Source organism: Conger conger, chromosome 3 (assembly GCF_963514075.1).
Source record: "Conger conger chromosome 3, fConCon1.1, whole genome shotgun sequence".
Taxonomy (NCBI): domain Eukaryota; kingdom Metazoa; phylum Chordata; class Actinopteri; order Anguilliformes; family Congridae; genus Conger; species Conger conger.
The window spans coordinates 65,607,101-65,633,026 of NC_083762.1; the positions used below are offsets into that span (position 1 = coordinate 65,607,101).

At 44.6% G+C, this 25,926-nt stretch overlaps 1 protein-coding gene across 1 annotated transcript in view; it reads left to right on the top strand.

Moving 5' to 3' along the window:
• unc5a (unc-5 netrin receptor A) overlaps positions 1-25,926 on the top strand; it is a 103,038-nt gene that overhangs the window by 14,213 nt on the left and 62,899 nt on the right. Inside the window, exon 2 of the mRNA XM_061233984.1 lies at positions 1,697-1,918. Coding sequence (XP_061089968.1) covers positions 1,697-1,918 — 222 coding nt within the window. The remainder of the gene's footprint in view (positions 1-1,696; positions 1,919-25,926) is intronic.

Consider the following 25,926-nt stretch of genomic DNA (forward strand, 5'->3'; position numbering starts at 1 on the left):
AAGGTTGAATTGGCTGAATTGAGGTCTCATAATGGTTAGGTATATGGCTGTTACCTTTGAGTGAAGGGGGGGGGACAGCTTGGACTTCCCCATTCACTCGAAAACAGGAATCAGCAACTCACAGTCCTCAAGGGCTGAGAACTGCTGTTTTTCCACCCTCCCTTTACCTGGAAGTAAGGGAACACTAATTATCCTGGAAAAAAGAGCATCATGTATTTGTATTTGAGGTCCAGAGTTGATGATCCCTGCTTTAATATAATAGCCAAACAATGTATCATTGTCCAGATAGCATTTGTATTTTTCATACTTTATTTTTCATCTTTCATGCTACCGTTCAAAACATTCAGAAATGGTCTGTTGTGCGGTGGTGTCTGTTTAAGTGTGCGCTTCTGTGCATACATATACGTATGTGTAAGTTTGTGTGCCTGTGCATGCATGCGTGTATGTGTGTGTGTTTATGGAATGGCTCCCCCTCCACCCTGTCTCTGCAGTAAAAGACCCCTCTGTTGCGTGAATGACCTTCTGTCCTCTGCGCGTGACATTAGCTCTGCACAGTAAACTTTACACGCCTTATTTCATACATTATTTACCCTCCACCACCTGCAGGAATGCTGCTGTAGCCCCCTTACCGTGTATCTCCTGTATGTAATGTCATTTCAGGGACGTGTGTGTGCTGTCCGTCTCTCTGACACACCCAACAGACTGCAATACAGCGTGTGGACCTCTGTGCAAACAGCTGCTGGTCTGGTACAGCTGTTCAGCAGGCTGTGGCCAGTTTATGAATATGAGCTCATCATTTTAACAGAGCTAGCTAACCTTTATAGCAGATACTGGACTTATAATTATTATTTAGCTATATAACTAACATTCAAACTTTATTATTTGTCAAATGTTTTCTCTCTCTTTTCTGGGAATTAATTAGCTTTAGTTGTACCACGGCACTGATAAATAACCAACCACCTAGGGCAAATACGGCATTCCGATTGGCGGAGACGTGTCACGTGGGTGTGCATTACCCGCATAATGCATTCATAGGGTATTATCCCTTAGGTCTTATGGCCATACCTCCCAGAATACATCCAATTTCACCGGATCTTGGAAGCTAACCAGGATCGGGCCTGTATAGTACTTGAACGGGAGACTGCCTGGGAGAAAGAAGGTGCTGAGTTTGAATCCTGACCGTGGGCCTATCTGTGCGGAGTGCATGTTCCCTCCACGTCTCCGGGGTTCCGCCCACAATCCAAACACATTCCATTGGCTTACTGGAGATTCAAAATTGCCGTAAGGTATGAGTGTATGCCTCAATGGTGTGTGACAACCTGTCCAGAGTGTATTTCCACCTCCTGCTCAGATAGGAGACCTTGATGAGGAATAAGTTTAAAAAAGCTGCACTTGCGTGTAGCCGTTTGTCAATGAGCAGTCTATACCACAACAATTCAGTCAAGGATAGGGACTTATTTCCATTCCAGTCCAACAAATGCTTGTATAGTTATTTCTGTGGTAGAAATAACATCCAAACAACCAAATTGAATATGTATAATATTACAAATGATTGAAAAATGAATAGATGGGCAAACGCAGTATGAACTGTGAGCTGCAATACGTTTTCAGCAATGGCATTTCTTTCAGAAAATGTACCAGTGAAAGACTTTTTATTTTTTATTTTAATCCTGCTTGTTATCTCTCTCCATTGCAGACTCCCAGCATGTCGCCACGGCGACGAACCCCCTGCCGGCGGCCTTCTCGGACCTGCTGCCCCACTTCCTGGTGGAGCCAGACGACGTGTACATCGTGAAGAACAAGCCGGTCACCCTGACCTGCCGCTCCACGCCCGCCACACAGATCTACTTCAAATGCAACGGAGAGTGGGTTCACCAGGACGACCACCTGATCGAGCGCACCATCGATCCTGCCACCGGTAGGTCTGATAATTAAAAATAATTCACTATTTAGCTCACCATTTATCCAAAGCAACTTACAGTGGATTAGACTAAGCAGGGGACAATCCCCCCTGGAGCATTGTGGGGTTAAGGGCCTCACTCATGGGCACAACAGCTGTGCTGGATTTATTGTGGCAACACCGGGAGATTGAACCACCAACCTTCCCGTTCCAGTCGTGTACCTTAGCGACTAGGCTCCCCACGTGCACGCATCTCAGTTTGTGTGCGTGTGCCGCCATGTATCGCCGGATCGGCGCAGACCTGGCTTCAAATAGTATTTGTTTTGGATTCAAATACTTTTCTGTGCTCTATTGATCTTGCCTGGTGCATTGAGCCTGAGGAGCAGATGGGCGGATGTAACACTTTTGGGATCATTTCATTTGTTCCAATACACCAGGCAAGCTTAGTCAAAAGCAGAAAAGTATTAGAATCCAGAACAAATACTATTTGAACGCAGATCTGGATTGGCGGTCGTCCAAGGTGGGGATGGTGGGGACCCGGGGGGGGTCATGAATATCACATATAAAAATTTGAGCTATTTTACATTATTTCATCCTCCATTCTATAGTAAAAAAAGGAAAAACCTCAGAGGAAGTGTGATTTTCTGTTCCTGGTTCGTTTGTGCGGCTCCTGTCGTGCTGTTACGTGTCTGGATAATCTGTTGCTAAAAGGCTTTTCTGCTGTAACGGAAGCAGTGTGCTTCAGGAAAATTGGTACCCCCGTAGAGCCATGGTTTTTCTTTTCCCCTCCTGATCAATGTTGATCTTCCAGCGAGCTCCCAGCCCGTCGGAACGTTCCGGCAATCAACAAGAGCGTCTCTGGAGGAGGCGGGTCTATATCCCCCGAAAAAGTTGCGCATGCATAAGCGCGTGTGGCCGGGGGAAGGAGGGGGCTTTCGCGAGTGTTTACCCCTCAGTGACAGATGCACGTGTCACCGGCGAGCTGTGACTCAGAACGGAACTGCGGCTTAAAACCCGCTATTCACAAATACCATGAAAGCAGGCCGCAAAAGCAGCGAACATGTAGCTGACACAGCCGGGAGAGATAATAACTCTAGGCGCATTCACACTTCACTTGTTTATGTGAAGAGAAGATGTGACAAGAGCTATTAGAACAGCCTTGAGTAAGACTACCTGCCTTTGCAATCTCCTCCTCCTCCTCAGAAGTTCATTAGACGTATTGGTGCACTGCAGATTCTTTATTTGACTTTTCGATCAATGTGCCATTTAGAGTATTCATTTTTTCGTTTCAACTTATATTTCTTTAAGAGATTTGTTTTGAGCCATATTGTGTTCAGGGGGAAAAGAAAATCCAAGCCATGACATTTGTCCTCCCTGGGTATGTGGTTGCACTTACTGTCATTGTGCATATTCGTAACAGAAAGAGTTGTGTAATGCCCTTAGAGTGAAGATACAGTGGACTACTTGAGCCGTGTCATAAACAGGCCCTGTCACAAAAGCCTTGAAGCCAGCCAAGAGCTTTGCACGTCCAGTGGCTATGGCATTCCACCAGCTTTTACTGATGTGGAACGGTTTGAATTGTAACTGTGAGTTGCAGTCAGATGATGGCCGTTCATGGCCTGTAAGTCCTCTGCAGCAACTGGGCCACCTGCTGATCCCCTGGGCTCCATTTTGGATCTTTAACTGAGCAACACAGTTCAGCCACCTCACCCACAGCCCCTTTCAGATGCTTAGAGCTGTAACTTGAGTTTCCTTGGTGATGGCAGGAATGACAAATGTATGGTATAGCAGTCTGGATGAGCTGGGGGAGCAGTGTAGTGAGAGAGGAGGCAGGGAGTAAGGAAGGTGTTTGGGGGTGTAGTGAGGGTGTTGGATGGGTTTAGCAGAGGTGTCGGGAAGAGGATTCGTATGGCGGTTCATAGACTGTAATGTATCACTGGAGAGTCGGCCAACAACAATGGTTTGTCGGAAAGATAACCATGGGAAATGTTTCAAATATAATGTAAGCGAGTGTTTTAACTTAGCCAGTAATAATAACATGACTTGTAACACACAAGTAAGTGACGAGAGAAGTGAGGAGATAAAGTGCTGCATGCGTAGAGGAATAGGCCTATATTTAGACACTGAAAGCCCCGAGGTGCTAAAATATATTCATATACCGTGAGGTCAATTATGTTGTTTTGTGGGACTGGTTGCAAGAACGAGACGTGCCAGCTGATTTTGACAGCTGTGCTGTACAACCCAACGAAATATTGATGTCTTTCTATTCTTCGGTTCACAATGGGACAGGCTCCGTTCAGTTTCGTGGCACCGAAGTCTGGAATACAGCGTCAAATTGATATCATTTGCTTACATTACAGTTTATGATTTTGCGGGTTAACATTAGTTAATAACAGAACTGGTGAACTTTTGTTCGGTGATTATGCATTTGGCTTTTAATTGCAGCAGGCAATTTTAGGTTGCGTGAAGATTTTTTTCTCAGCAATAGAGACTATCTTTTCTCCCGTTTCCCTTGCGTTTCAATTACTACATTTGTTTCTAAGCTAAAAATAAATTGTTCATAACTACGTTACTTTGGCAAGTTAGCCGTGCTACAAGCGGGATAATACCATATGAATGAGTCAGTTATGAGGAAATAATTTCCCTTAAGGGTGGTAAACGGCCCGACGCGAACACCAACCTGTCGGGCAATTATTTCCTAATAACAGACTCGTACATCGGGCATTATCCCTTATATAATCTGTGAAGGGTTGCAGTGCAGTGAAACGTTACTATATCAGTGTAATATTTCTGTAATATAGCAGACGTGTTAGAACTTTCCGTGTTATCCAGGAGGATAAAATGGCAGGAACAAACATAGATACTGCACATAATACATTCTTCAAAAGCTGACTTTTTTCTTCTTTTTTTGCCATTTTAATAAAAACTCGAAAGGGTGTTAGTCTCGTGGCAAGATTGCACAGCTGCAGCCTACAAATAAGAAAGGGTGATGTGCTTGAGAGTTTTTATTCGTCTGAATGAGATCTGTTGTCAATTCTTGAGAGCATACATTTTCTCATTACAAGATCATCTTGAAATAAGAATGTCTATTATTGTTTTTTTTTTTTAAGTCTACCTTATCGTAATAAAATACTAATTTCCTTCCCATTTTTCATGGGTCCTTGATTTTTTCTGTCAGTTCTGCATTTGGAATATCGTTCCTTTGGGACTTTTTCTGGTATGGCCACTGGCAGAGCTATAGATTAACAGGGGAAATGGCAGCATCTAGTGGCCGCCAGGGGAATGCAGTCTCAGGATGAGTCATGGCACCAAGTAGAGCCACATACATCAGATTCACATGATTACGTGTGGCACCATAGAACATTGGCACATCATCTGTTTCCCCCCCGCCACCAATCACTGCCCCACTGGCCACCCCACACCCCCACCCTTCATGTGAAGCCGCACACCACCTGTTAGTGGAGAGGATATGGAGGTGACTCTGGAAATTAAAACTGCTGCAAATGAGACGCCTGACATGACATCAGCAGTCAACCTGAGAGAGAGAGAATGACAGTGAGAGAGAATGAGAGGGAGACGGAGGGAGATAAAGTGAGTGAGAGAATGAGAGAGGGAAAGAGTGAGAGTAAGAGGGGGAGAGGGAGAGAGGGTGAGAGGAAAGAGAGGAGAGAGACGGAGGGAGAGAGAGCAAGTGAGAGAGAATGAGAGAGAGGGAGAGAGAGTGTGAGACAGAGAGGGGGAGGGAGAGAGGAGAGAGAAAGATGCATGAATGTGCAGAAGCTTTGGGACTCTGGGATTAGCTCACATTCTTTGCTCACTTTGTGCTGATTGCTGGCAGAGAGAGAGGTCATCGATTGCACACCTCTGCTCTAAGCATTCACAGCTCCTAGCAAAAGCAGTACCAAAGCAATGCAAGTCAGGAGACAGCATGGGGTGATTGCTCAAAAGATGAATTATTGCTGAAAGCATATTTCATGTTTTTTCTTTCCCCCTATTTGAGACACTGGCCTAGATGTGCTAGAGAGAGACCAAAAACTTACCCAAAGAAAGTTAATCCAAAGAAGCAAAAAGATGTTGCAACAATACTGATGCTGTTCAGAGTGGACAGGAGAATGCCCTGGTGGCCAGGGACTGAACTGCAGTTGAAAGGTTCTGTAGATGAGAGAACCTGGTGCGAAGTGTGAAGATGGCTGAGTGGGGGGAAAAAGAAAAGAAAAAAAGTATGGGTCTGAAGCTATCTGCAGAGAAACTGAAGCAGGAGTGGTGGAGCTTCAGCACATCCCAAAGAGTGGGAATAGGGAAAGATGTGGGATTGGGTGACTGCATCAAACAGATTCTATTGGCCAGGAAGAGGAACTTAACTGCTGTTCAGAGAACTTATATTTTTTGTGCATTTTGCATTTACATTTATTTGGCCATGTATCCAGTGTGTTTCATTTTGGTAGATCAGGGAATCAGCCTTATGCCATAGAAATCAACTGCTGTTCTGCTGACCACTGTTGTAATGTGTGGATATTTGAGTTACTGTCACCTTCCTGTCAGCTTCAACCAGTCTGGCCCCTCTCATTAACAACACGTTTCTGGCCGGACCATTCTTTGCAAACTCGAGAGACTGTTGTGCATGAAAATACCAGGAGATCAGCGGTTACAGGAACACTCAAACCAGCCTGTCTGGCACCAACAATCACGCCTTGGTCAAAATCACTGAGATCACATTTTTTCCCCATTCTGATGGAAGATGTGAACATTATCTGAAGATCCTGAACCGTATCTGCATGATTTTATGCATTGCACTGCTGCCACACGATTGGCTGATTAGATAATCGCACAAATAAGTAGGTGTAGAGTCGTTCGTAATAAAGTACTCAGTGAGTCTATAGACGCACACTATATATATATATCATCACAGATTTTGATAGACTTTTTGGCCACTCAGTAATTCTCTTTTTAAAGATTCCATTCCTCAGGGAAATTGTTGCAGTGAGCAATGCTCTTCATCCGTGTTCTGAGTAATTGATGAAAACGCAGGCTTAAGTTGCTTAAATTCCCTCTGATGGCGGTTTGAGTGAAACACGGCCCTGGCGGACAGCCTAATGGAGTGCCCGCCCCTCCCCCACCCACGCTCTCCGTCTCACGCTCAGACGCCCCGATCGCGCTGAGACGCTCTCCGTCTCGCGCTCAGACGCTCTCCGTCTCGCGCTCAGACGCTCTCCGTCTCGCGCTCAGACGCTCTCCGTCTCGCGCTCAGACGCTCTCCGTCTCACGCTCAGACGCTCTCCGTCTCGCGCTCAGACGCCCCGATCGCGCTCAGACGCTCTCCGTCTCACGCTCAGACGCCCCGATCGCGCTCAGACGCTCTCCGTCTCACACTCAGACGCTCTCCGTCTCACTCTCAGACGCTCTCCGTCTCGCGCTCAGACGCTCTCCGTCTCACGCTCAGACGCCCCGATCGCGCTCAGACGCTCTCCGTCTCGCGCTCAGACGCTCTCCGTCTCACGCTCAGACGCTCTCCGTCTCACGCTCAGACGCCCCGATCGCGCTCAGACGCTCTCCGTCTCACACTCAGACGCTCTCCGTCTCACGCTCAGACGCCCTCCGTCTCACGCTCAGACGCTCTCCGTCTCGCGCTCAGACGCCCCGATCGCGCTCAGACGCTCTCCGTCTCACACTCAGACGCTCTCCGTCTCACTCTCAGACGCTCTCCGTCTCACTCTCAGACGCTCTCCGTCTCGCGCTCAGACGCTCTCCGTCTCACGCTCAGACGCCCCGATCGCGCTCTGACGTTATCTATGGCTTCATCCCTCCTTCTCGGTCCTCCCCTCCTCTCCTCTCCCTTCTCTCTCCGTCTGTAAAACATACTTGACCGGAGAATAATCTTCCAATTTGTCCTTCTTCTTACGGGGGGTTTGTGAGCTGTATCGATCTTTTCTCTGGAGTCTATCAGTCCTCATTATCTGTGCCCAGTAATTTATCTGTGCTGTGTTTTTCTTTTTTGGGCTGGTGGTCCTGCCCTGCCAAGATCCACCCCCACCCCCCCACCACCACACCCCAATGACTCATGCACTCCCCCATACACACCAACCTCCCTCCAACTTCTCCATATTCCCGAGAAACTACTGCAGTATACCTGTTTTATATGGAAATAAGGAAATGCAGAAGGTCTTTAGCGAGCCACATAAAGACACATCCTGTCATGGGGAATCAATGCCCAAGAGCTATTTGCATCAATAGGGACTGGGTGTGTAAGATTATACTGTCTCCCTGCATTGCTTTTCAAATATCACTGAACTGTTTGGCCCATCATAAGGAGGGGAAGGGGCTTGTCCGATTTTAGCCAGTTTATTCAAGGGGGATGCGATAAAGAGGTTGTTTGCAGTAAAGATTTTACTTCTTTTTTTTTCTTAGTGCATCCGTAATGATGACCCTGCTTTAAATAAGAACTTCAAACTGCATTATTAACCGTGAAGACTGGCTCCTTTTACATTTGAAATAAAAACTGAACTCTTTCAGTCATTATCACATAGCGACTACACTCAGTGACCACCTTATAAGGTAAACTTGTGCACCATCTTGTTTATGCAAATATCTAATTAGCCAATCATGTAGCAGCATAAGAGCATAGAGATATGGTCACTGTTCAGCTGTTCAGACCAAACATCAGAATGGAGAAGAAATTTGATCTATATTACTTTGCAGGTGGAGTGATTGTTGGTGCCAGACAGGGCGGTTTGGTTTGAAAAAGCAGAACACCACTAAGTAAAAACAATAAGTAATAAAAATACCTAGTAAAGTAGTCACTGAGTGTATATCTGTAGTGCATCCCCTCCTTGGTTAGTCTTCTATGAGTGCAGAAAATGTATTTGTGCTTGAGCATCAACCTAAGCTGGATATTAAATCTATAAGTCAATTTTGCAGCAGCTTTAGAGACACTATATCAAAAACATATGGACAGTATGGATACGTGATGAGTGAGATAAGTAGAAAACACATGAGCATAGTTTTGACTTTTACAATAAAAGGTCTGCTACCAAAAACGAATAAAAGACTTTTCAGAAAAAAATATTTTAATTATGACAATATGAATTTAAGGATTAAGGAAAATAAACAGTTGGCTGCTTTTCATGGTAGGAAGTGTTGTGGTTATGAAATGTATTTACATTACTAATTAAAAACCTTCTGTTGGAATCAGTGTTTTTTGTGACCTCAGCGTATTCCATGTATTGACACTGATACAGAACAGGTGGCAAACAGGCCCCTGTGTGCATCTGCCCGGCAGTGAAAACAATAACGGTGAACCTGCCTCGTGATCTTAAACAGAAATGTTCCACTGCTCATGACTGAAGTAACTACATGATAATTGGCAAGAGATTCAATTTGAGAGTTTCCCCGCACAGTACAGTACATCACTGAAACTTGTTGAAGTTGTTTTTAGTATCTTTCATGTAGTGCTAGTACTTTGTAACTTACATGCCTGCAAACACGAGATGGGAGCAGGAAAGCGATTTCTCGGGAAACTTAAACTTCTGAAAGGGCTTTGCTTGTGAAATTGCTTTTTGTGAGAGGTGTGACACTTTGTCAGGCGTACACGTGAGGCGTGTGTTCTCTCGTGTGCGTTTGTCATTCGACGTGTTTGGATTTGTGCTGGGAGCTAGGGGTCGTCACGTTCGGTCGCCCTCCATTTGCTCTACTTGTGTCAATCAAGTTTGCTTCCACTGTTCTCCACAGAGCTCTCCGATTGGCTGAGGGGTGGCAGATACCGGCAGGCGACAGCGATGATTGGCTGAAGCTGGTGCCTTTTGAGCGTGCGCCTGAGGTAGATTGTGTCAAAGCAGATGTCATCCACTAACTCCCCACTAACCAGGCCCTGGGGAGCAGGCAGAGAGAGGCAGAAGCAGGCTTTTGTGACTTCCAGTTATAGCTGATAGATTAGAAGGGGGTGGAGGGACCGGAGCTAAGGGCTTGAACTGTGTTATAACGTGTCCCTCGTCTACCTGCCAGCGAGTGGCTTCTATTGCCCTTCAGTCAAACTCCAGATCTACTGTATCCCCCCCGTGTCTTTCTGTAAACTTGCTCTGTTTTGTGGAAGGTATGCGGGCATAGGGAAACACGCTACTTTAAGACTCATAAACCTTAGCGAGTGAACCCGTGTGCAATGGCGGGATGTGGCAGGGCGCGGGTTGGCAGTACAGAGGCCCCCCGTCCGTGATTAAACATGATCTTTAATGGGGTATCGGAGAACAATCAAGCCACAATTTAAGCAAAATCCAATACCTCTATGAGCTGGGGTTTTTAATGAACCGGTGGAAACCGGAGCAGGCAGGAAGAGCGGGGCCCCTCGACCTAAAGGGGAGGTAATGGCCTCTCCACCTGCCACCCATCGATCAGGGGCAGGGGGGGTCGGGGGGGTCGGGGGGGGACTAATTGGCGATGCAGAATTAGCCGCGCGCTGATAGCGTGGCTTGTGTTTCAGGCTGTCTGAGGGGGCTGGCGGAGAGGAGGGGGGGGAGAGGAGGGCGTTTGGCAGCGCCGTCCCCAGAACATGCGAAAGGTCAACCGTTCCCGGGATCACATATGGAGCACCCCCCCACCCCCTCCCTCCAGCTCCCATGCTAACATGAGCCTGCCAACCCCCCCCCCCCCCCCCCGGTCCACACACACCTCAGGTGCTGATATGGGGCAGCGGTGTATTTGTGTTGTCGTGTTTAGGCTTATAACCAAGGCTGCAGGTTGGATTCCCAGCCACGGGCCCGTGTACACTTGAGCACAGATACTTAAACTGAATTACTTCAGCCGATACCCAGCTGTATCAATGGATAGCATAAATGTACGCTGCACAAGTCACTCTCAATGAGAGCGTCTGCTAAATAAATAATGTTATTAATGTAATAATGTAATGAAATACTCTGAAAGGCAGGAAGAGCTTTGAGGAGGAGCGAGGGGGGGGGGAAGATAGCTGGCGTTCCTCAGATTATCCGAAAGTCTCCGGAGGTCACTGTGACCTTGAGCCCCAGGCCGGAGTGGCTTTTTCCCGAAGCACCGGGGCACGCACGGCTCTCAGACGGTCCACGGCGGAAGCACGAGCATACAAGCGGACAAATTACACAGGAAACACTTTCCCTACAGATATTGGGGGATGGGTGGGTGGAGAGAGGGAACGAGTGAGATAGAGGAAGTGAGAAAAAGGGCGAGTAATGTAGAGGAGGAGGAAATGTATGCGTGCGTGTGTGTGTAAGAGAGAGAGAGATGTACCGTCTCAGATGTTAATGTGTCAGATAAAATAAACTATAATTAAGAGAGGAAGGGAGCGAAACTACGAGGAGCTCCCCGGGGAACTCATCTGAATTCAGGCCATTTTCTGATTGCGCGTCCCAGACGCAGTGGCTGTGTCCTCACTCAGGCATTTGGAGGGGATTTCTGGATGAAGCAGGAGCAGCAGCTGTGTTTTTGACCCGTTCTTTCACTTAATTTTGAATGATGATTAAGGTTAAACTGAAGGAAGTCTTTTTCAATTGAATAATGGCAGGGCTGTTTCCAAACAGGTAAAGTGCTTTTGCTGATGCTACCCTAATCCCTGAACCTTGACTTCGGACCCCCTTGCCCATCACTGTGGCTGCATTAACTCACATAGTCTTCATGCCAAGGGCATGCTGGTTTTCCTGAGAACTGGGTTCCAGGGTTCCTGCAGAATTCTCTGTGATGCTGGGGTCACTGGAGTTGCCTCTCCCTGTATTGTCCCTGGTCCGTCAATGCCTGTCAGTCAAAATTACATATCCCAGGCCATCATGGAGAACATAAGATGAACTACTTATAAGATGAGCATACCTCGGCATGCGTGTGTGTGCGTGTGTGTGTGTATGTGTGCGTGGATGTGCATGTGTGTGTGGATGTATGTGGGCATCTGTGTGTGTGGGTGTGGGTGCGTGCGTGAGTGCGTGCATGTGTGGATGTATGTGGGCATCTGTGTGTATATATGTGTCTGTGTGTGTGTGTGTTTGTGTCGGTGTGTGTATGTGTGCATGCATGCATGTGTGTATGTGGGTGTATGTTAGCGTCTGTGTGTGTATGTGTTTGTTTGTTTGTATGGGTGTGTGTATGTGTGTGTGCATGCATGTGTGTGTGTATGTGTGTGTGTGTGTGTGTGTCTAGGGTCCGTGTGTGCATGCATGTTTGGAAGTTGTCAGACATTAGTTTGCGAGGTGTGGGAAGGTAAACATGGTGGAGGAGATGCACGGCTCTTTGTAAACTGGTTTGCTTGCAGTTGACAGTGAAGAGCTGTGTGATTTGATATTTGTTTGAACACAGTGTGGATGTGTCTGTAGAAGAAGCACTGTGGGGCCAATGCACAAAGAATCGACTGTCATCTGGTGAGTTCCTCTGCCAATCAAAATTCTCAATAGACTATTTAGCAGTCATGCCCCCCCCCCCTACTCCCCCTCACTCAACTATTTTTAAAACAGGTGTTGAGAAGCAGGTTCTTAAGCCAGTGTGAAGTGGCAGGTATTGTCATTCCATGTTCACTGCAGTACCTGTCAAATATTCTTTTTAATTCAAGGGTTTTAACCAGTATTGGAAACCAAGAGCACATGTATTTTATATTTCAGTGCCATCAAATGCAAATTTATTCATTATTTTTTGTGCACTTGTGGTTTTTATGCGCTTTGGTAGTATTTGGATGTTTCCATTTCCTGACAAAAAGCAATTATTTGGTCTCCCCAGCCTAGAAGCATTTTCATATTGCACACCGAGAGACAAGTATCTGCAAATGTTTTAGCATTTTGACATATTATGCTGTGTAACTTCACCAAATATCATTCTACTAAAAAGTTACACTCTGGCAAAAAGTCCTTAAAATATTTCAGTTTAATAGATTCTCTTGCTGAAAATAAGATATACTGTAGTTTCAGAGTGGAGAGAGAGAGATCTCCATTTCCTTCCTGTGATGTCACAGTGTTGCTCAAGTGATTAACGGACAGTTGCTTTCTAATTCCAGACAGCTTTTTTCATATGCGTATTAGACTTCAAAGCGCATAGAGCAGATTATCCCCATTGTAGCCATTTTTACTGCTTATGTTTTATTGAAATATTTATATTTTTAATGAAAGGCTAACTAAAACTTCATTCCTTTCTGCCCACAGTTATAAGACAGCACCACGAAGCTGGCTGTACTGTTTATGCCTGTTAGTACAGGGCTAGTACAGTACACTAATGAAGTAAAATGAAAATAATTATTCTGCTGAGTAATACACAAACTTAATGTTCAAAGAGTAGACTACCATTTGTACTGCGAAGCTGCATAGTCTTCATGCATTTCTGTAAGAACATTTATTTAAAGAAATGGAATTTAATAAGGGTGCATTCTATTAACTTAGCCTTTAATTTGGCCATTTGTAATGGACCTGTTTACAGTGCTGTAAGATGTTGAATAAAAATGTTTGTGCTTAATAAACTAAATACATAAAGCCGGTCATGAATCGATAAATCGTCAAACTATTCATTTGGAACATATGTATTTACCAACTTTAACTATATTGTAATATTATATGATATATTTACATATACTGTATTTTTATGATGTTACAGTTGCCCCTTACAATGCAATGACATTTATGATATGAATATCTGTATGAGGGGAAATCTGGGTGGCTGGGAATCAAAAGGAAACAATGCACTGAATTTTGATTTCAATGCATATGACTTCTCTTGTTGCTATCTCATTTGAAGCTAATTTGTGTTTTAAGTATTACAGACACACTTGCAAAAGCTCAAATGCATATTTGCATTTTTATGTAATTCTCTCCTGGCTTGCATATAACTCTGCCTGTTTCCAGATTGGCACTGAAATCTGCATATTCTGTCAGAAAGCAGGAATTTAAATATACCTGCTGTCATTATGCATTTCATTTTTTGCCCTGGATTACCCCCTTAGAGAGAGTGTGTGTGCAGCAGATGAAGTCAGGTTATTCACTCTCGCTAAATAAAGGTATCCGGCAACCTGGAAAGAGATGGCAAGCTGCTTTTTATCATATTCTCAGGTGTTTACTAGATTTAGATGAGTGATAATTGGCTACCACTGTCATGCATGACTATGGGTTCATTCTCTGATAACAGGAGTGAGGAGTGGATCGGGACTGAGCGGCATATTTTGTACTGTTTCCATTTCCATCCGATAGCAGGGTATCATCTCTGCATCTGTAATATTATTACTGCTGTTGTTTTACAAATGGTTTGTTCAAATGAAATGCTGCTTCTGTAAATAGTTCAAATATGATATATGGAAGCTAAACATGTTTACACAGGTTATTAATAATAATAATAATTATAATAATAATAATAATAATAATAATAATAATAATACATTGAATCACCATCATAATTCAATGATAACAACAAAGAAAAGTGTTTCAGTTCAATTCTGTGTACAGACTGTTTTGAACATTTCATTTCATATACATATAAACTATCTTTGTATACATCTAGACTAACACTTTCAAAAACATGTGTCAGAGTGCTGAGCAAATGATGCAAGAAAAAGAGCTTGTCTTATGAAGTGAGATTATCTTCCTTAGATCACAGCTATAAGTGATAACATGCTTGTGGCTCTTTGCTGTTGCTCATTAAATGTAGTTTAATGGTTATTTGGGTAGTTTTATTCTTGTTTTTATTTCTTAGTTTAATATTCAGTCGGGGAGTTGACAAGCTGTCAATCACGTCTGTACTCCTGTGGATTTACTGTGCTTCGATTCCTGGTCTTTGCACTAGTGTTTGCGTTGTAAGTCGCTCCGGATAATAGCATCTGCGGAAGGTAATGTGGAGTGAATGCCTAGGGCATTGGAGCCGGGAATGCATCGTACATTATGACTGGTTTACACTCGCATGAGTGATGAAATGAAGGCTTTTGTTCTTGGTATGAAAAAATCCCCCAGGTTCAGGAGCTTACCGAATGTGCTCAAACACACAATGTGGCCCATGTCTTGTTGGAGAATTACCCCGGTCCCTCACCCTCCTTTGTGTACTTACGCCATTTTTGAAAGTTGAAAGTAATGATTTATATATTAAATATGGATTTGTGCTAGAGGCATGGCTTCTGACTGTCAGCAGTGTGCTAGCAAAATGTATACATGCGTAAAAGCATGCAGACGTGGTGAAGAAGTGAAGCTGTTTTTCAGACCAAAAGTCAGGATGGGGAAGAAATGAGAAGTGACTTTGACCGTGGAATGATTGTTGGTGCCAGACAGGGTGGTCTGAGTATTTCAGAAACTGCTGATCTCCTGGGTCTCTAGAGTTGGCAGGGAATGGTGCAAAAAAACTAAAAGCATCTAGTGAGCAGCAGTTCTGTGGGCAAAAATGCCTTGTTAATGAGAGAGGTACAATGTACTGTACATATGTGTCATTTTTCTGTTCAGTTGACTTCATAACATTTTCCTTATTGAAGACCAAACAGTGCCTTGTGATCTAATAAGCCATATCTGCTTTTAAAAAGCACTTCCTGCCTTTACCATTAGAGATGCGGGCCTCGTCCGCGTTCAGCTTCTTATGATTAATGTCACTAAGCAGCTAGGGTAGGAGCTTTTTTTAATCACTTTCCTTCCTGCCGCATGTTATTCTGCCCCCAAAAGTAATTAATTAAAGGATTAAAAGCTCCTGCGTTATTTCCTGGGGTGTGTGTGTGTATGTGTATGTGTGTCTGTGTGTGTTTTTTTTGGCTAAGTGGACCCTGACTCTCATGGGCACTGTTTAACTGTGCGCTGAAGGTCTCTCCCGAGTACGCCCGTATTAGCGAGGTTAGGTAGGTGAGCTGTGTCGAGTGCGCTCCTCTGCCAGTCAGAACAGTGTGCCCTTGAACAGGTCGGTTGACCCCGTGCACGCTCCCGTGGCTAAAAGGAGAAAATTGAATGTTGCCTTGCAGGAGGGAGCGGGTTGGAACAGGTTAGAACAGGTACGAGCTGGTATGAACAGGTCGGGGCCGGAAGGAAAGCGGCGTCAGCTGACGGCCGGCGAGTGCAGCTTTTTCCCCAGCTAGACGGCGCCCCGAGCCCTGCACTAAATTAGCAGTGGCACTGGTAAGTGCAGCTTCCATCAGTCTGCAGGGTTTTTCAGCCTCTTTTCATCTCTTGCCGGTTCCCTGGTCTCCGGTTCCCAGCCGTGTGGCCAGCATCCCTCAGGGTTCCCACTGGCTGCCGGAGCTACGGCAGTCCGAGCTCACTCTCTGATCCCAGAGGACCTGGAGGGAAGCAGTCTCCCCTAGCCGAGGAGCTCGGTGGTGTCTATGGGCCAGTCCAATTAAGCCGCCTGCTGTCCGCCCTCCTTCAACCTGCGCATTAGAGCTTCGACTTCTCGCCCAACTTTTCTTGCGGTGCTCGGTATTGCAGTTTCGCCCTGATCATCTCCAATTCCTTGTGAGCTGTTACAGCACTCTGACGAAATCGCAACGTGCCCCACAATGGGTAAATTATTCATGGTTACAGCGGGACATCAAAGCGCTTACCGGTATAGACTGGCCTGGTGGCAGCGAGTGTGTGAGCCAACTCTTCTCCCGATTTACCACCTTCACTGGGGCTGGTTTTTTATTTAGGTGCAGTGCTGTATTGTGTGTGTATAGAGTGTGTTTGTGTGCATGTGTGCCTTGCCTTGAAGTGGCAGGGTACAGAGCGGGGGCTGGATTGATTGGACAGGAGCAGGCCTATAGTACCTGTGCCTGGTTTTGTGTAATGAGTCATTGGTGTGATCTAGGGACTCCTTTCCCAGCCTGGCTGGCGTCCTTGGACCCGGCACACGTGTGTAAAATGGCCACCTCAATCAAACGAGCATACTACTGTAAGTGCCCATCATAACTGAAGCAGAGTCCCTGAACTGGAATGCAAGCTCAATAGCCTGAACCTGACCTCACATCTGCCTCAGCACAAGCACACACAGAGAAAGACTGTGCTAACAGAAATGCATACAGTATACACCTGCAAAATGCATATACACTTATATATGCTTACACACCTCTCTCACACACCCATACAGGCAGAGGCTGACGCATTAGTATACAGATGCTTTCACACACACACACACACACACACACACAGGCAGAGGCTAACACATGAATATACACATGCTCTCACACACACACATACACAAGCAGAGGCTAACACATGCATATACACACACACACACACACACACACAGGCAGAGGCTCACACATGCACGCACTCACACACACACACACACACACAGGCAGAGGCTAACACATGCGCAGACACGCTCACACACACACACACACACACACACACACACACACAGGTGCTTGTGTGTCTCTGCACTCGTACCTATGCTGTCGCTGCCAGGTGGATTTCCCTCCCAATAGGAAGCCTGGTGTGGAGAAGGGCTGTTACACTAATTACAGAACTGGAGTCTCATCTGCTTTCTCAGGTACAGTTAAACTCTCCTCCGCCACTGTATTCAGGAACATTAGAGGGCCTTTTAAGTCTATGACTTCAGCATGATTGGATCTGCGCACACTCACCCTGATGCCCCTAGGGCTCACGTCATCCAGGATTCCACCTGTTCCTGGAACGCCAGTCTGAAACATAAATTTACTGATCCTCGTGCTGCAAAAGCCGCATTTTCAGGCACCAGCTTTCCAGTACAAAGAATACATTTTTCTCTCTGAAGATTTTTTTAATGCATTTGTTTTTATATATTCCAATCTATCATGGATTGAAAGATCACCATGCAGGGCATGGCATATTTTGTAAAGAATTAAGCTTTTCACTATTGCTTTGAAGTAAGTACTTAGAAATGCAAGTACCGTACCGTTAGCTCAGTCACTGGTTTTTTTCTTCTAATATGATGTAGTGGGGTTACTGGGGTTGAAAGGGCAAGTCTTCCAATTCTCAAAACGAGGAGCTCTCTGAATTGGCTCTCCCGTACGTCTGGACAGCCAATGTGAAGCCTCAGTCCCTTGCCCCGCCCAGGTTGTCAGGACCTAATTGAATCTCACCCGGTCACAATAGGAGCGCATTCAAAGCCGTCTGTTCCACTGCCTGCTTCTAATAAGCAAATGACCCCTATGGAATTGAGGTCAGGACGGGCGAGAAAACAAGAGCGAGAGAGGGGGAAAGTGAAGCCTGCATAGCCTTGCACCGGAGAACGACCTGAAAGACACGCACCCTCCTGTCTCGCTGTCACCCGTCACCTGTGTTCGTCTCCGCACCGGGGAAGGTTCGCGCGCTGGGGGCTAAGGTATGACACCTTGTATTTAAACGGCAAACGCGGCCCGATTAATAAAACATGGATGGCTTCTACATCTCTTGAGAGAACGTGTTTTTGACTGCTCTTTTTTTTTGTACATGACAGAAAACGGCAAAAAAAAAAAAAGTTGCAATCCTACAGGTAAGGCCTGCATTCTTAGATAACAGGTTTGTCTCAGAGATTTTCATCGCCATGGCTACAAGGCACCCCACAGCTGACCCCCCCCCCCCCCCCCCACCCTGTCAGAGCTCCCTCTGATCGCCCCCCCACCTTCAGAACTGCTGTCTTTTTTCACACCTCTTGTTTTTTTGGGGGGAGGGAATCGGGGGGGGGGGGGGGGGGTGTCTGTCACATCGCACGACTCCAGGAGAATTGTTTTCCCACTCTTTTTTTTTTTTTTTTTTTTGCTGGGAGGAAGGTGGGGGGGGGTGCAAATTCAGTGGAGTGCGCGAACAGGAAGCAGCTGGGATCGGCGCTGGTGTCCTATTCGCCCGCGCAGCCACTGTGAATGCAGCTAAGTTCTCATTTAGCCTTGTGCTTTTCCAGAAATACTAAATTCAATTAGGTTACGCTAAATGGAAATTCATTAATTTCCTTGGTAGGGATGAACCCTTTTAACTTTTATGCAGCGTGCAATAAAATTATCAGATGCACGGTATTAAGGGTTTTCTAAGCTAATTTCACCAGAGTCTGGGATGGTAATTCTAACATGCAGAGAGGAGGCAATAAATAAACAAATGAAGTACATTATTATTAATAATAATAATAGTAATTCAATAAACACTGAAGCCCAAAGCAAAAGCTCTGAATTATTATTTTCACCCCCCCCCCCACACACATATTCCTGAAGCTCTGCCTCCATCCCTCTGATCTCATATGGGGGGGGAGAGCGGCAACTCTCCAACTGCCAGACAACCTCTCTCACCTCCTGAGCTAATGTTGTTCCCCTATAGGCCACATGGTGCTTTTTGGAATACTATATAGTCCATCCGCAATTTTGACACTTTTTACTTGGAATTTGGGAGACGGCTTGTGTTAAGTTCAGAAGATGGCGGCCTGTGTTAAGTTCAGAAGATAGTGGCCTGTATTAAGTTCAGAAGATGGCGGCCTGCATTAAGTTCAGAAGATGGCGGCCTGCATTAAGTTCAGACGATGGCGGCCTGCGTTAAGTTCAGAAGATGGCAGCCTGCAGCGAGTTTAGGAACGCGGCGGGGGTACGGCGCATTCGGATTAGGGCCGCCTCCATTGGCTCCTGGCCATGATCCGCGTCTCCGCTCCGGCTGCTGATTTACGAGCGGCATCGCGGCGGCGCGGACGCGGCGGAGGAGCCGTCACCTGAGAGCGCACGCTTCCCTTACGCCCGAAACATTATGCATTTATATGGCTCTTTACCCAACCAGCTCAAGGACGCTGCGGCAGGGTGCTGGAGTGTGGAATCCATCGCCAGCTGGTCATTAGACGGTTATTAGTTTGTGACCTTAGCGATGCATATGTATATATCAGTCACGGCATTCAGTCGACTGTGGCCTCTATAAACCCCGGCTGCACTCTACAGGAAGTGCTTCGCCTGAGTTTTTGCGTGCTCCTTGCATTTTCTTTCCCAAGGCCGTAATGCTATAGTACATTGGATGTTGTCACTGCAGCTCAAGTTAAAAAAAACATCTGAAAGTGAAAACGGCAAATAGTGAGGTTTCCTTTTGTCGATGGGCTATATTGCCTGTGACAACAAGCACTGAGGAGGTTTTTCAGTGTGTACGGGGAAATGTCTGTTGAATTTGTCACTTGTTTAAATGACTGAAGGAGCTGTTGATTTGCCTTAAACATTGCATCGCACATCTTGTGCTAAGCACTGTTGAAATTACTGACCGTGTTTGCAGAAAATACAGTGTGGAAATGGTACAGTATGTTATTATTGTGGGGAAGGCATAATGATATCAGAGAATATGGGTGTGAATAAACAGGGGGGAAGCACATTAGCACATTTCCATACCGAGGGGAGTTCTTTGTCTTTTTCTGGCAGGTGTCTGGCATTGGTCATTGGCTAATGCTGGGAAAATTGTTACATTTCAGGAAATAAAAATCCTGGCAGCAAGTGTGGTTTGGGCCCAATTCACATCTCAAACAATGCCAAGGAATTGCTGGAAAGATGCTAGAAACCTGGGGTCCTGGGTAATGTAGTGTAGAGCTGTGTATCATTGTAGCTTCCTTCCTAGCATGGATCGGAATGAGTGAATTTTCTGCTTTCTCTGAATCTGCGTTTCTCTGAAATTAGTTTTTAATTTTTCTTTTGGCTCACCACGGGGAGCGATGCGTATTTTTCCTTCAAAAGCACGAGGGTTAAACCCAGCTCCAACGTGACCTTGTCACAGCGGTTTAAAGTCTTTTGAAAGATCAAACGCTTTTCCAGTTTTTTTTCGCGACGGTAATTTGCAATCAATGTCCCTCTCCAGGCAGTCACCTTTTGTGCCTTCTAATGAGAATAGAAGGCTGTCGCGGCAAATGATAAGCTAAGAACAAACAACAAAAAATGACAGAGAGCGCTTAATAACAGCCTGTGTCTGATGGAAGCTGAAATAGCGGATAAATTGAGTTGCAATCATTCCCGGGAACGCGGCAGCACAGAGGGATTGGCCGCGGCTGCCGTCCCAGCCTCACGGAAGAGCATCAGGGCGCTCGCTCCCCGTGGGACAATTCTGCCAAACGCCGCGTCGTCTGGGTTACTGTTTTAACAACACGCAACCGCGTTACAGGCAGGTGCAATCGATCAAACGAAATGCACGTGTCATGCCATTACGTATTTTTACCATTCTCGGAAAGCAGTGAGGGGCGATACAGAACGATTCCTCTGACCTCTGGGAAAAAGGTGTCGAGAGCATTCTTAGAAAAACCGTGGGAAAGACTGACAATGCATTGAATGGAATATGACAAAATGGCCCATGAATTTTGAATCTGTTACTATCGATGTTCCAGTAATTATACTGTTGCTTGAGTGAAAGTGCAATGCATTGCAAGGTATGGTAAATGCACCTCAAGCATTGTTGTAATATATTTGAAAATGATTTGAATGTTTTATACATAGCCACCCCTCCCCCCCAAATTCATGAAACCACAATGTTTGGGACATATTAATATTACATGAATGAAAGTAGGCATGTTTAGTACTTTGTCAAATATCCTTTGCATATCACATGCATATAACGCTTGAAGTGACTATATACATCACCAGGTGCTAAGTATTGGCTCTGCCAGGCCTGTACTGCAGCCATCTTCTGCTACTGCTTGTTTCAGTGGTTAGTTGCCTTAAGATTTCTCTTCTCTATAAGAAATGGCATGGATTCCGATTGGGTGAGTGACCTGGCTAGTCAAAAACTTGTTTGGTATCATTGTCTTGCTGTAGGATGAAGTTGTCCAATGAGTTTGGCTTAAGTTGTTTCTGTATAGAATCCATTCTGCTGCTGCTATTAGCAGATACATCATCAATGAAGACAAGTGAGCCAGTACCTGCCAATGTCAGCCATACATGGCATTACACTCCAACCACCATGTCTCACAGATGAAGGAGATGCTTTGGATCTTGGGCAGGATCTTGGTGAAGCCAAGTGTAGTAGTAGTGTGTAGAAATACCTTTCAATAAAAGGTGAGAATCTTTCATCTTTAACCACATGTGAACAGCCACGGCACAACATGCAATAAAACCCCTGGTTATTTTCAGGCAGTTAGATGGGTCTGTGCAAAAAAAAAAAAAAGTCAGTAATGCATTACTGACACTCTCATAAGCCTGTCTTGTGAAGGCCTGTTACTAGCGGTTATATGCAGCTAAACGCTTTCCTTGTGGCCAATTACCACATTTACACAAATCATTATATTTAGACATCTTAAGAAAAAGCCTTCAAATTAACAAATGATATGCTCTGCAGAAAACAGCCAAAATGGGGCAATCAAATTCATGTTCAAGACATTGCTATTAAAAAGCTCTTTAAATGCATCAGCAGACAGAACCACATGGTACACTTCACGTTTAATAATATAATTCCACACAGGAACTGACTCCAATTTTCAAAGAAATGGAAACAACAAAGCTTGTTGTCTTTTGGATAAAGGTGGAAAAAACCACAGTTTTTTCCACATTTCATGTGAAAACAGTGGACTATTTCTCTAGTAGAAATTCATCCCCCTCATCCCCATCCATCCCTCGCATGTTTCTAACATGTTATACTTCTCAATAGTGTGATTTAATAGTACATTTAAAGAGTGCTTCTAAATTTAGATGCATTTTCTATAAATGGTACTTACCGTATACAGCGTGACAGTGTGCTGCAATCCATTTCACATATTTTCTATGTCAATATCAGTGAAAACATGGCTGTTAAAACTTAAATATGAGGAGAGCACAGTGCATAATAATGTTTTTTCTTCCATTATGCTCCTAACTGCTTCTCAATTAAATATCAGATCATTTAGTTGTCAGTGAAGAAAATGGAAATCACCAGAGAAATTGTGAAAATGTACCCTTTTATAACAAGCAGAAACATTATTTTTTATCAGAAAGCAGGTTTCCTAATTGAGTATGGAGAAAGTTAAACTGCAGTATGTCAAAAATGTCATTACTGAAGTTGTCAGCTGTGAATTATGAAAACCATTATCATTATTGTGAACACTGCTTTGCACTTTGATTCTTTCCCCTGAAAGAGGTGAAAAGGTTTGGCTATAAATATGAATCCTTTGCAATTAGGATCGTTACTGTTTCTGCTAAGTCTTGTTTGTTTCATTTTTGCAGAGACAATACAATTTGAATATTTTTTTCTTGTCTAATACAAACACTGCAATCTTGTGAAGATACAGAACTGCTATGTAAGTAGCAATTAGTTGTTAAAGAATTTCTAGATGAAAAGGCAACACCATAATCTGTAATGAGTAGTAGTTTGCTGTACTGGCAAACAGCCATGAAATAATCTTGTGTTTGGGCTGTTTGTGGTGACAAGTCTCTGAACACTAATGCTGTCTGACCAACGCACTTAGGACTGGTGTTCAGTTTCATGGGGAAATTGATGGAAATGTTCAAGGGAGAAAAACCAACATAATCACCATAAAATGCGCTTCAACAATCTCTAAAGACGCCAGATCGTATACCTACGGCGTTGTCATAATCTTGAATCTACCCCTGATTTTTGAACAGGAAGGTCAGAAAAGATAATATCCCATTGGCAACTCTCCCCTGGTAGTTGAACACTCCCCATAAATGTTTATCCTGAGAAATGTAATTTTCCAGCTGCCACTGGAGTTCTTATTAGTTTATAAAAAATGAAGCAGGTGCTACGCATGGTAGTGTGATGGGAAAAATAAATGCTCTGCACGCACAAAGCTTTCATTACTGGCCTTGGTAGGACATATTCGGTCATACTGGGCTTGTCACAGCCTAACAACAGCAGTGACAATAATAGCAGTGGTAATCCTTGTTGTTATGTTATTATTAAGATGACTCTTCTTATGAAATGTATTTTAATTTCTTGTTAGATTTACCATTGCATTGTATGGTTAACAATGTTTAGCTTGTCAAGACAAAATGTAGACCTTAAAACCATGGGCTTGGGTTAGATACTTGTACAGGATAAGAAGGATAATAATTCATGGGATGCTGTTAATGATTGAATGGTTAACTGTTGAATTTCTAAAATGATTGTAACAATATTTTTTTTAAAGATGAAGAAAGCAGACTACAGAACAGAAGGGCATAGGTGTAAAATAAAGGTTGATTTTGCAGTAATGTCAGAAAGTATTTCTTTTTTCCAAAGAATTAGTGATGTGTGTAACTGCTTTCCATGGCTTCGAGCAGTTAGGGAGACCCTTGCAGTGTTCAAAATCAGGTTTCACACAGATTTGGATGCATTCTGGCTCACTCTTGCCCTTGGAGAAATGTAGGGTCTGCTGGTTTTCATTGTTACTCAGCATTTAATTGATCAATTAAAGCAGTTAATTGTACAGATAACTCACTGCACCTGGCTTCTTGGGTCTGAATTGGTTCTCTGATTTTAAGGTGAGACAAAAAAAAACACGCGCCAATCTGCAGCTGCAGGTCTCCAGGGGCGAAACTGAATATCGCTGTTCTAGACAGCAGATAAAATGAGCCTATTTGAGCCGAAATGCCTACTCTCATCACAGGTTTTATATTTCTTGATGGATGAAGTAAGCTGTAACTCTGCGTATAGTACATTTATCATTGTGCTTGTCCTTTAAGACTTGGCCCAGCAACAGTGGGTTTAGAAGGACCATTTATCATTTAAATACAGAATTTAAAGTACTTGCGTATCTGTTGCACCTGGACACCCCCCTCCCCCCAATTCCGCCCCTTCCTGGAACTCGTGGGCTCTGTCCGAAAACCACATACTAGCGTACTACTCGTACTAAATTCCAGGCTGATTTTCATTTAAATGTAGCACGAGTTGTATGCTAAGCATGCGGCTTTCGAACACAGCCATAGAGTTGCGGTGGATAATTGCGGCTTGTTCGGCTCACGGCTTCGTGCGGATAATTAGCCTGCTTCCGGCAAGCCATGCCTGGTTGCCCGGAGTCTGACAAGGAAGGCATCTCCATGACAGCAGGGCCGCAAGACTCTGCCACCTCCTCCAACTCCTCTCTGAAGGTGGAAATAAAAGCGCACACAGAGACCTCGTACTCTCCTGGGGAGGGGAGACTGCGGAAGCGCGCTGAAAAACACGCCCTTATTACCGCCTACCCCTCTCTGCCCCGTGGCGTCAGAACATGCAACACCGCGGACCGGGATATGGAGAAAAATAAAGTTCTGATTAAAAGATGAGGCTCATTTCATTTGCTGGAGAATGTGTGGGATTGCAGTCAGGTCACTTAGGCTCAATGATCGTGATTCTAAATGGCAATAGCATGTCTAATGTAGCACCGTGTTGTCAAGGACACCCTGGTGATTATTATATTCTGAAGTCACGGTATACGCCCACAGTCCTTGTAAGAACCGTAATTGGCACAGAAATAGCATCCCCCAAAAACTTGGTTAAGCTTGCCTCTGTGTAATATTATCCACCACCCACATAGTGGTCAGTGGTTGATTACATTGGACAATAAAGTGTTTTATAATATTCTCCTTAATTAGCTCACATTGTGCAGGTGGAAGATATTTGCTATTGAGTAAAGCAGCAATCATCTAGTAACCTGCCTCCCTAACTCAAGTCTACCAGTCAACGTTATTGCTGCTGTACATAACACCAGACTAACATTGCCCAAACCTATTACGTAGCAAAAAAAATTATAATACAGTTTAGTCGATTCATATTTTTTCCAATGGTTTTATGAAACAGATCATCGGTGAGTCCTATTGCAAGTACTGTGTCTTGAATGCACACACACTGACTGCTCAAGTAGTGTTCTGGTTGTGTGTGTGCGTGCGTGCGTGCATCCGTGTGAGTGCATGCAGCGTGTGGATAATAGCACTGGAGCGTTTGCTGTGGCCTCAGTCAACTGAATTCTAAAATTGAAAGTGTATTGTTATACAACTGATTTGTATGGCCTTTGCATGTGTAGCTTAAATCAGCCATTATGGTTCTTACATATTGTTGCATTTCTGGGAAGATGAATCCTATATGTTTGGCCTTGCAGCCATTATCCTGGATTAAGGAGCCTTCATTCTTCTGCTTTGCCTTGCGTACACACACCTTGCAAAAAGCATGATGGGAAGGGGTGAGGAGGCAGCCAGGGCATGTTTGTCTAAATGGAACTGAATGTCCCAGCTTTCTATGGCCATCAAATTTTATTTGAAAGCT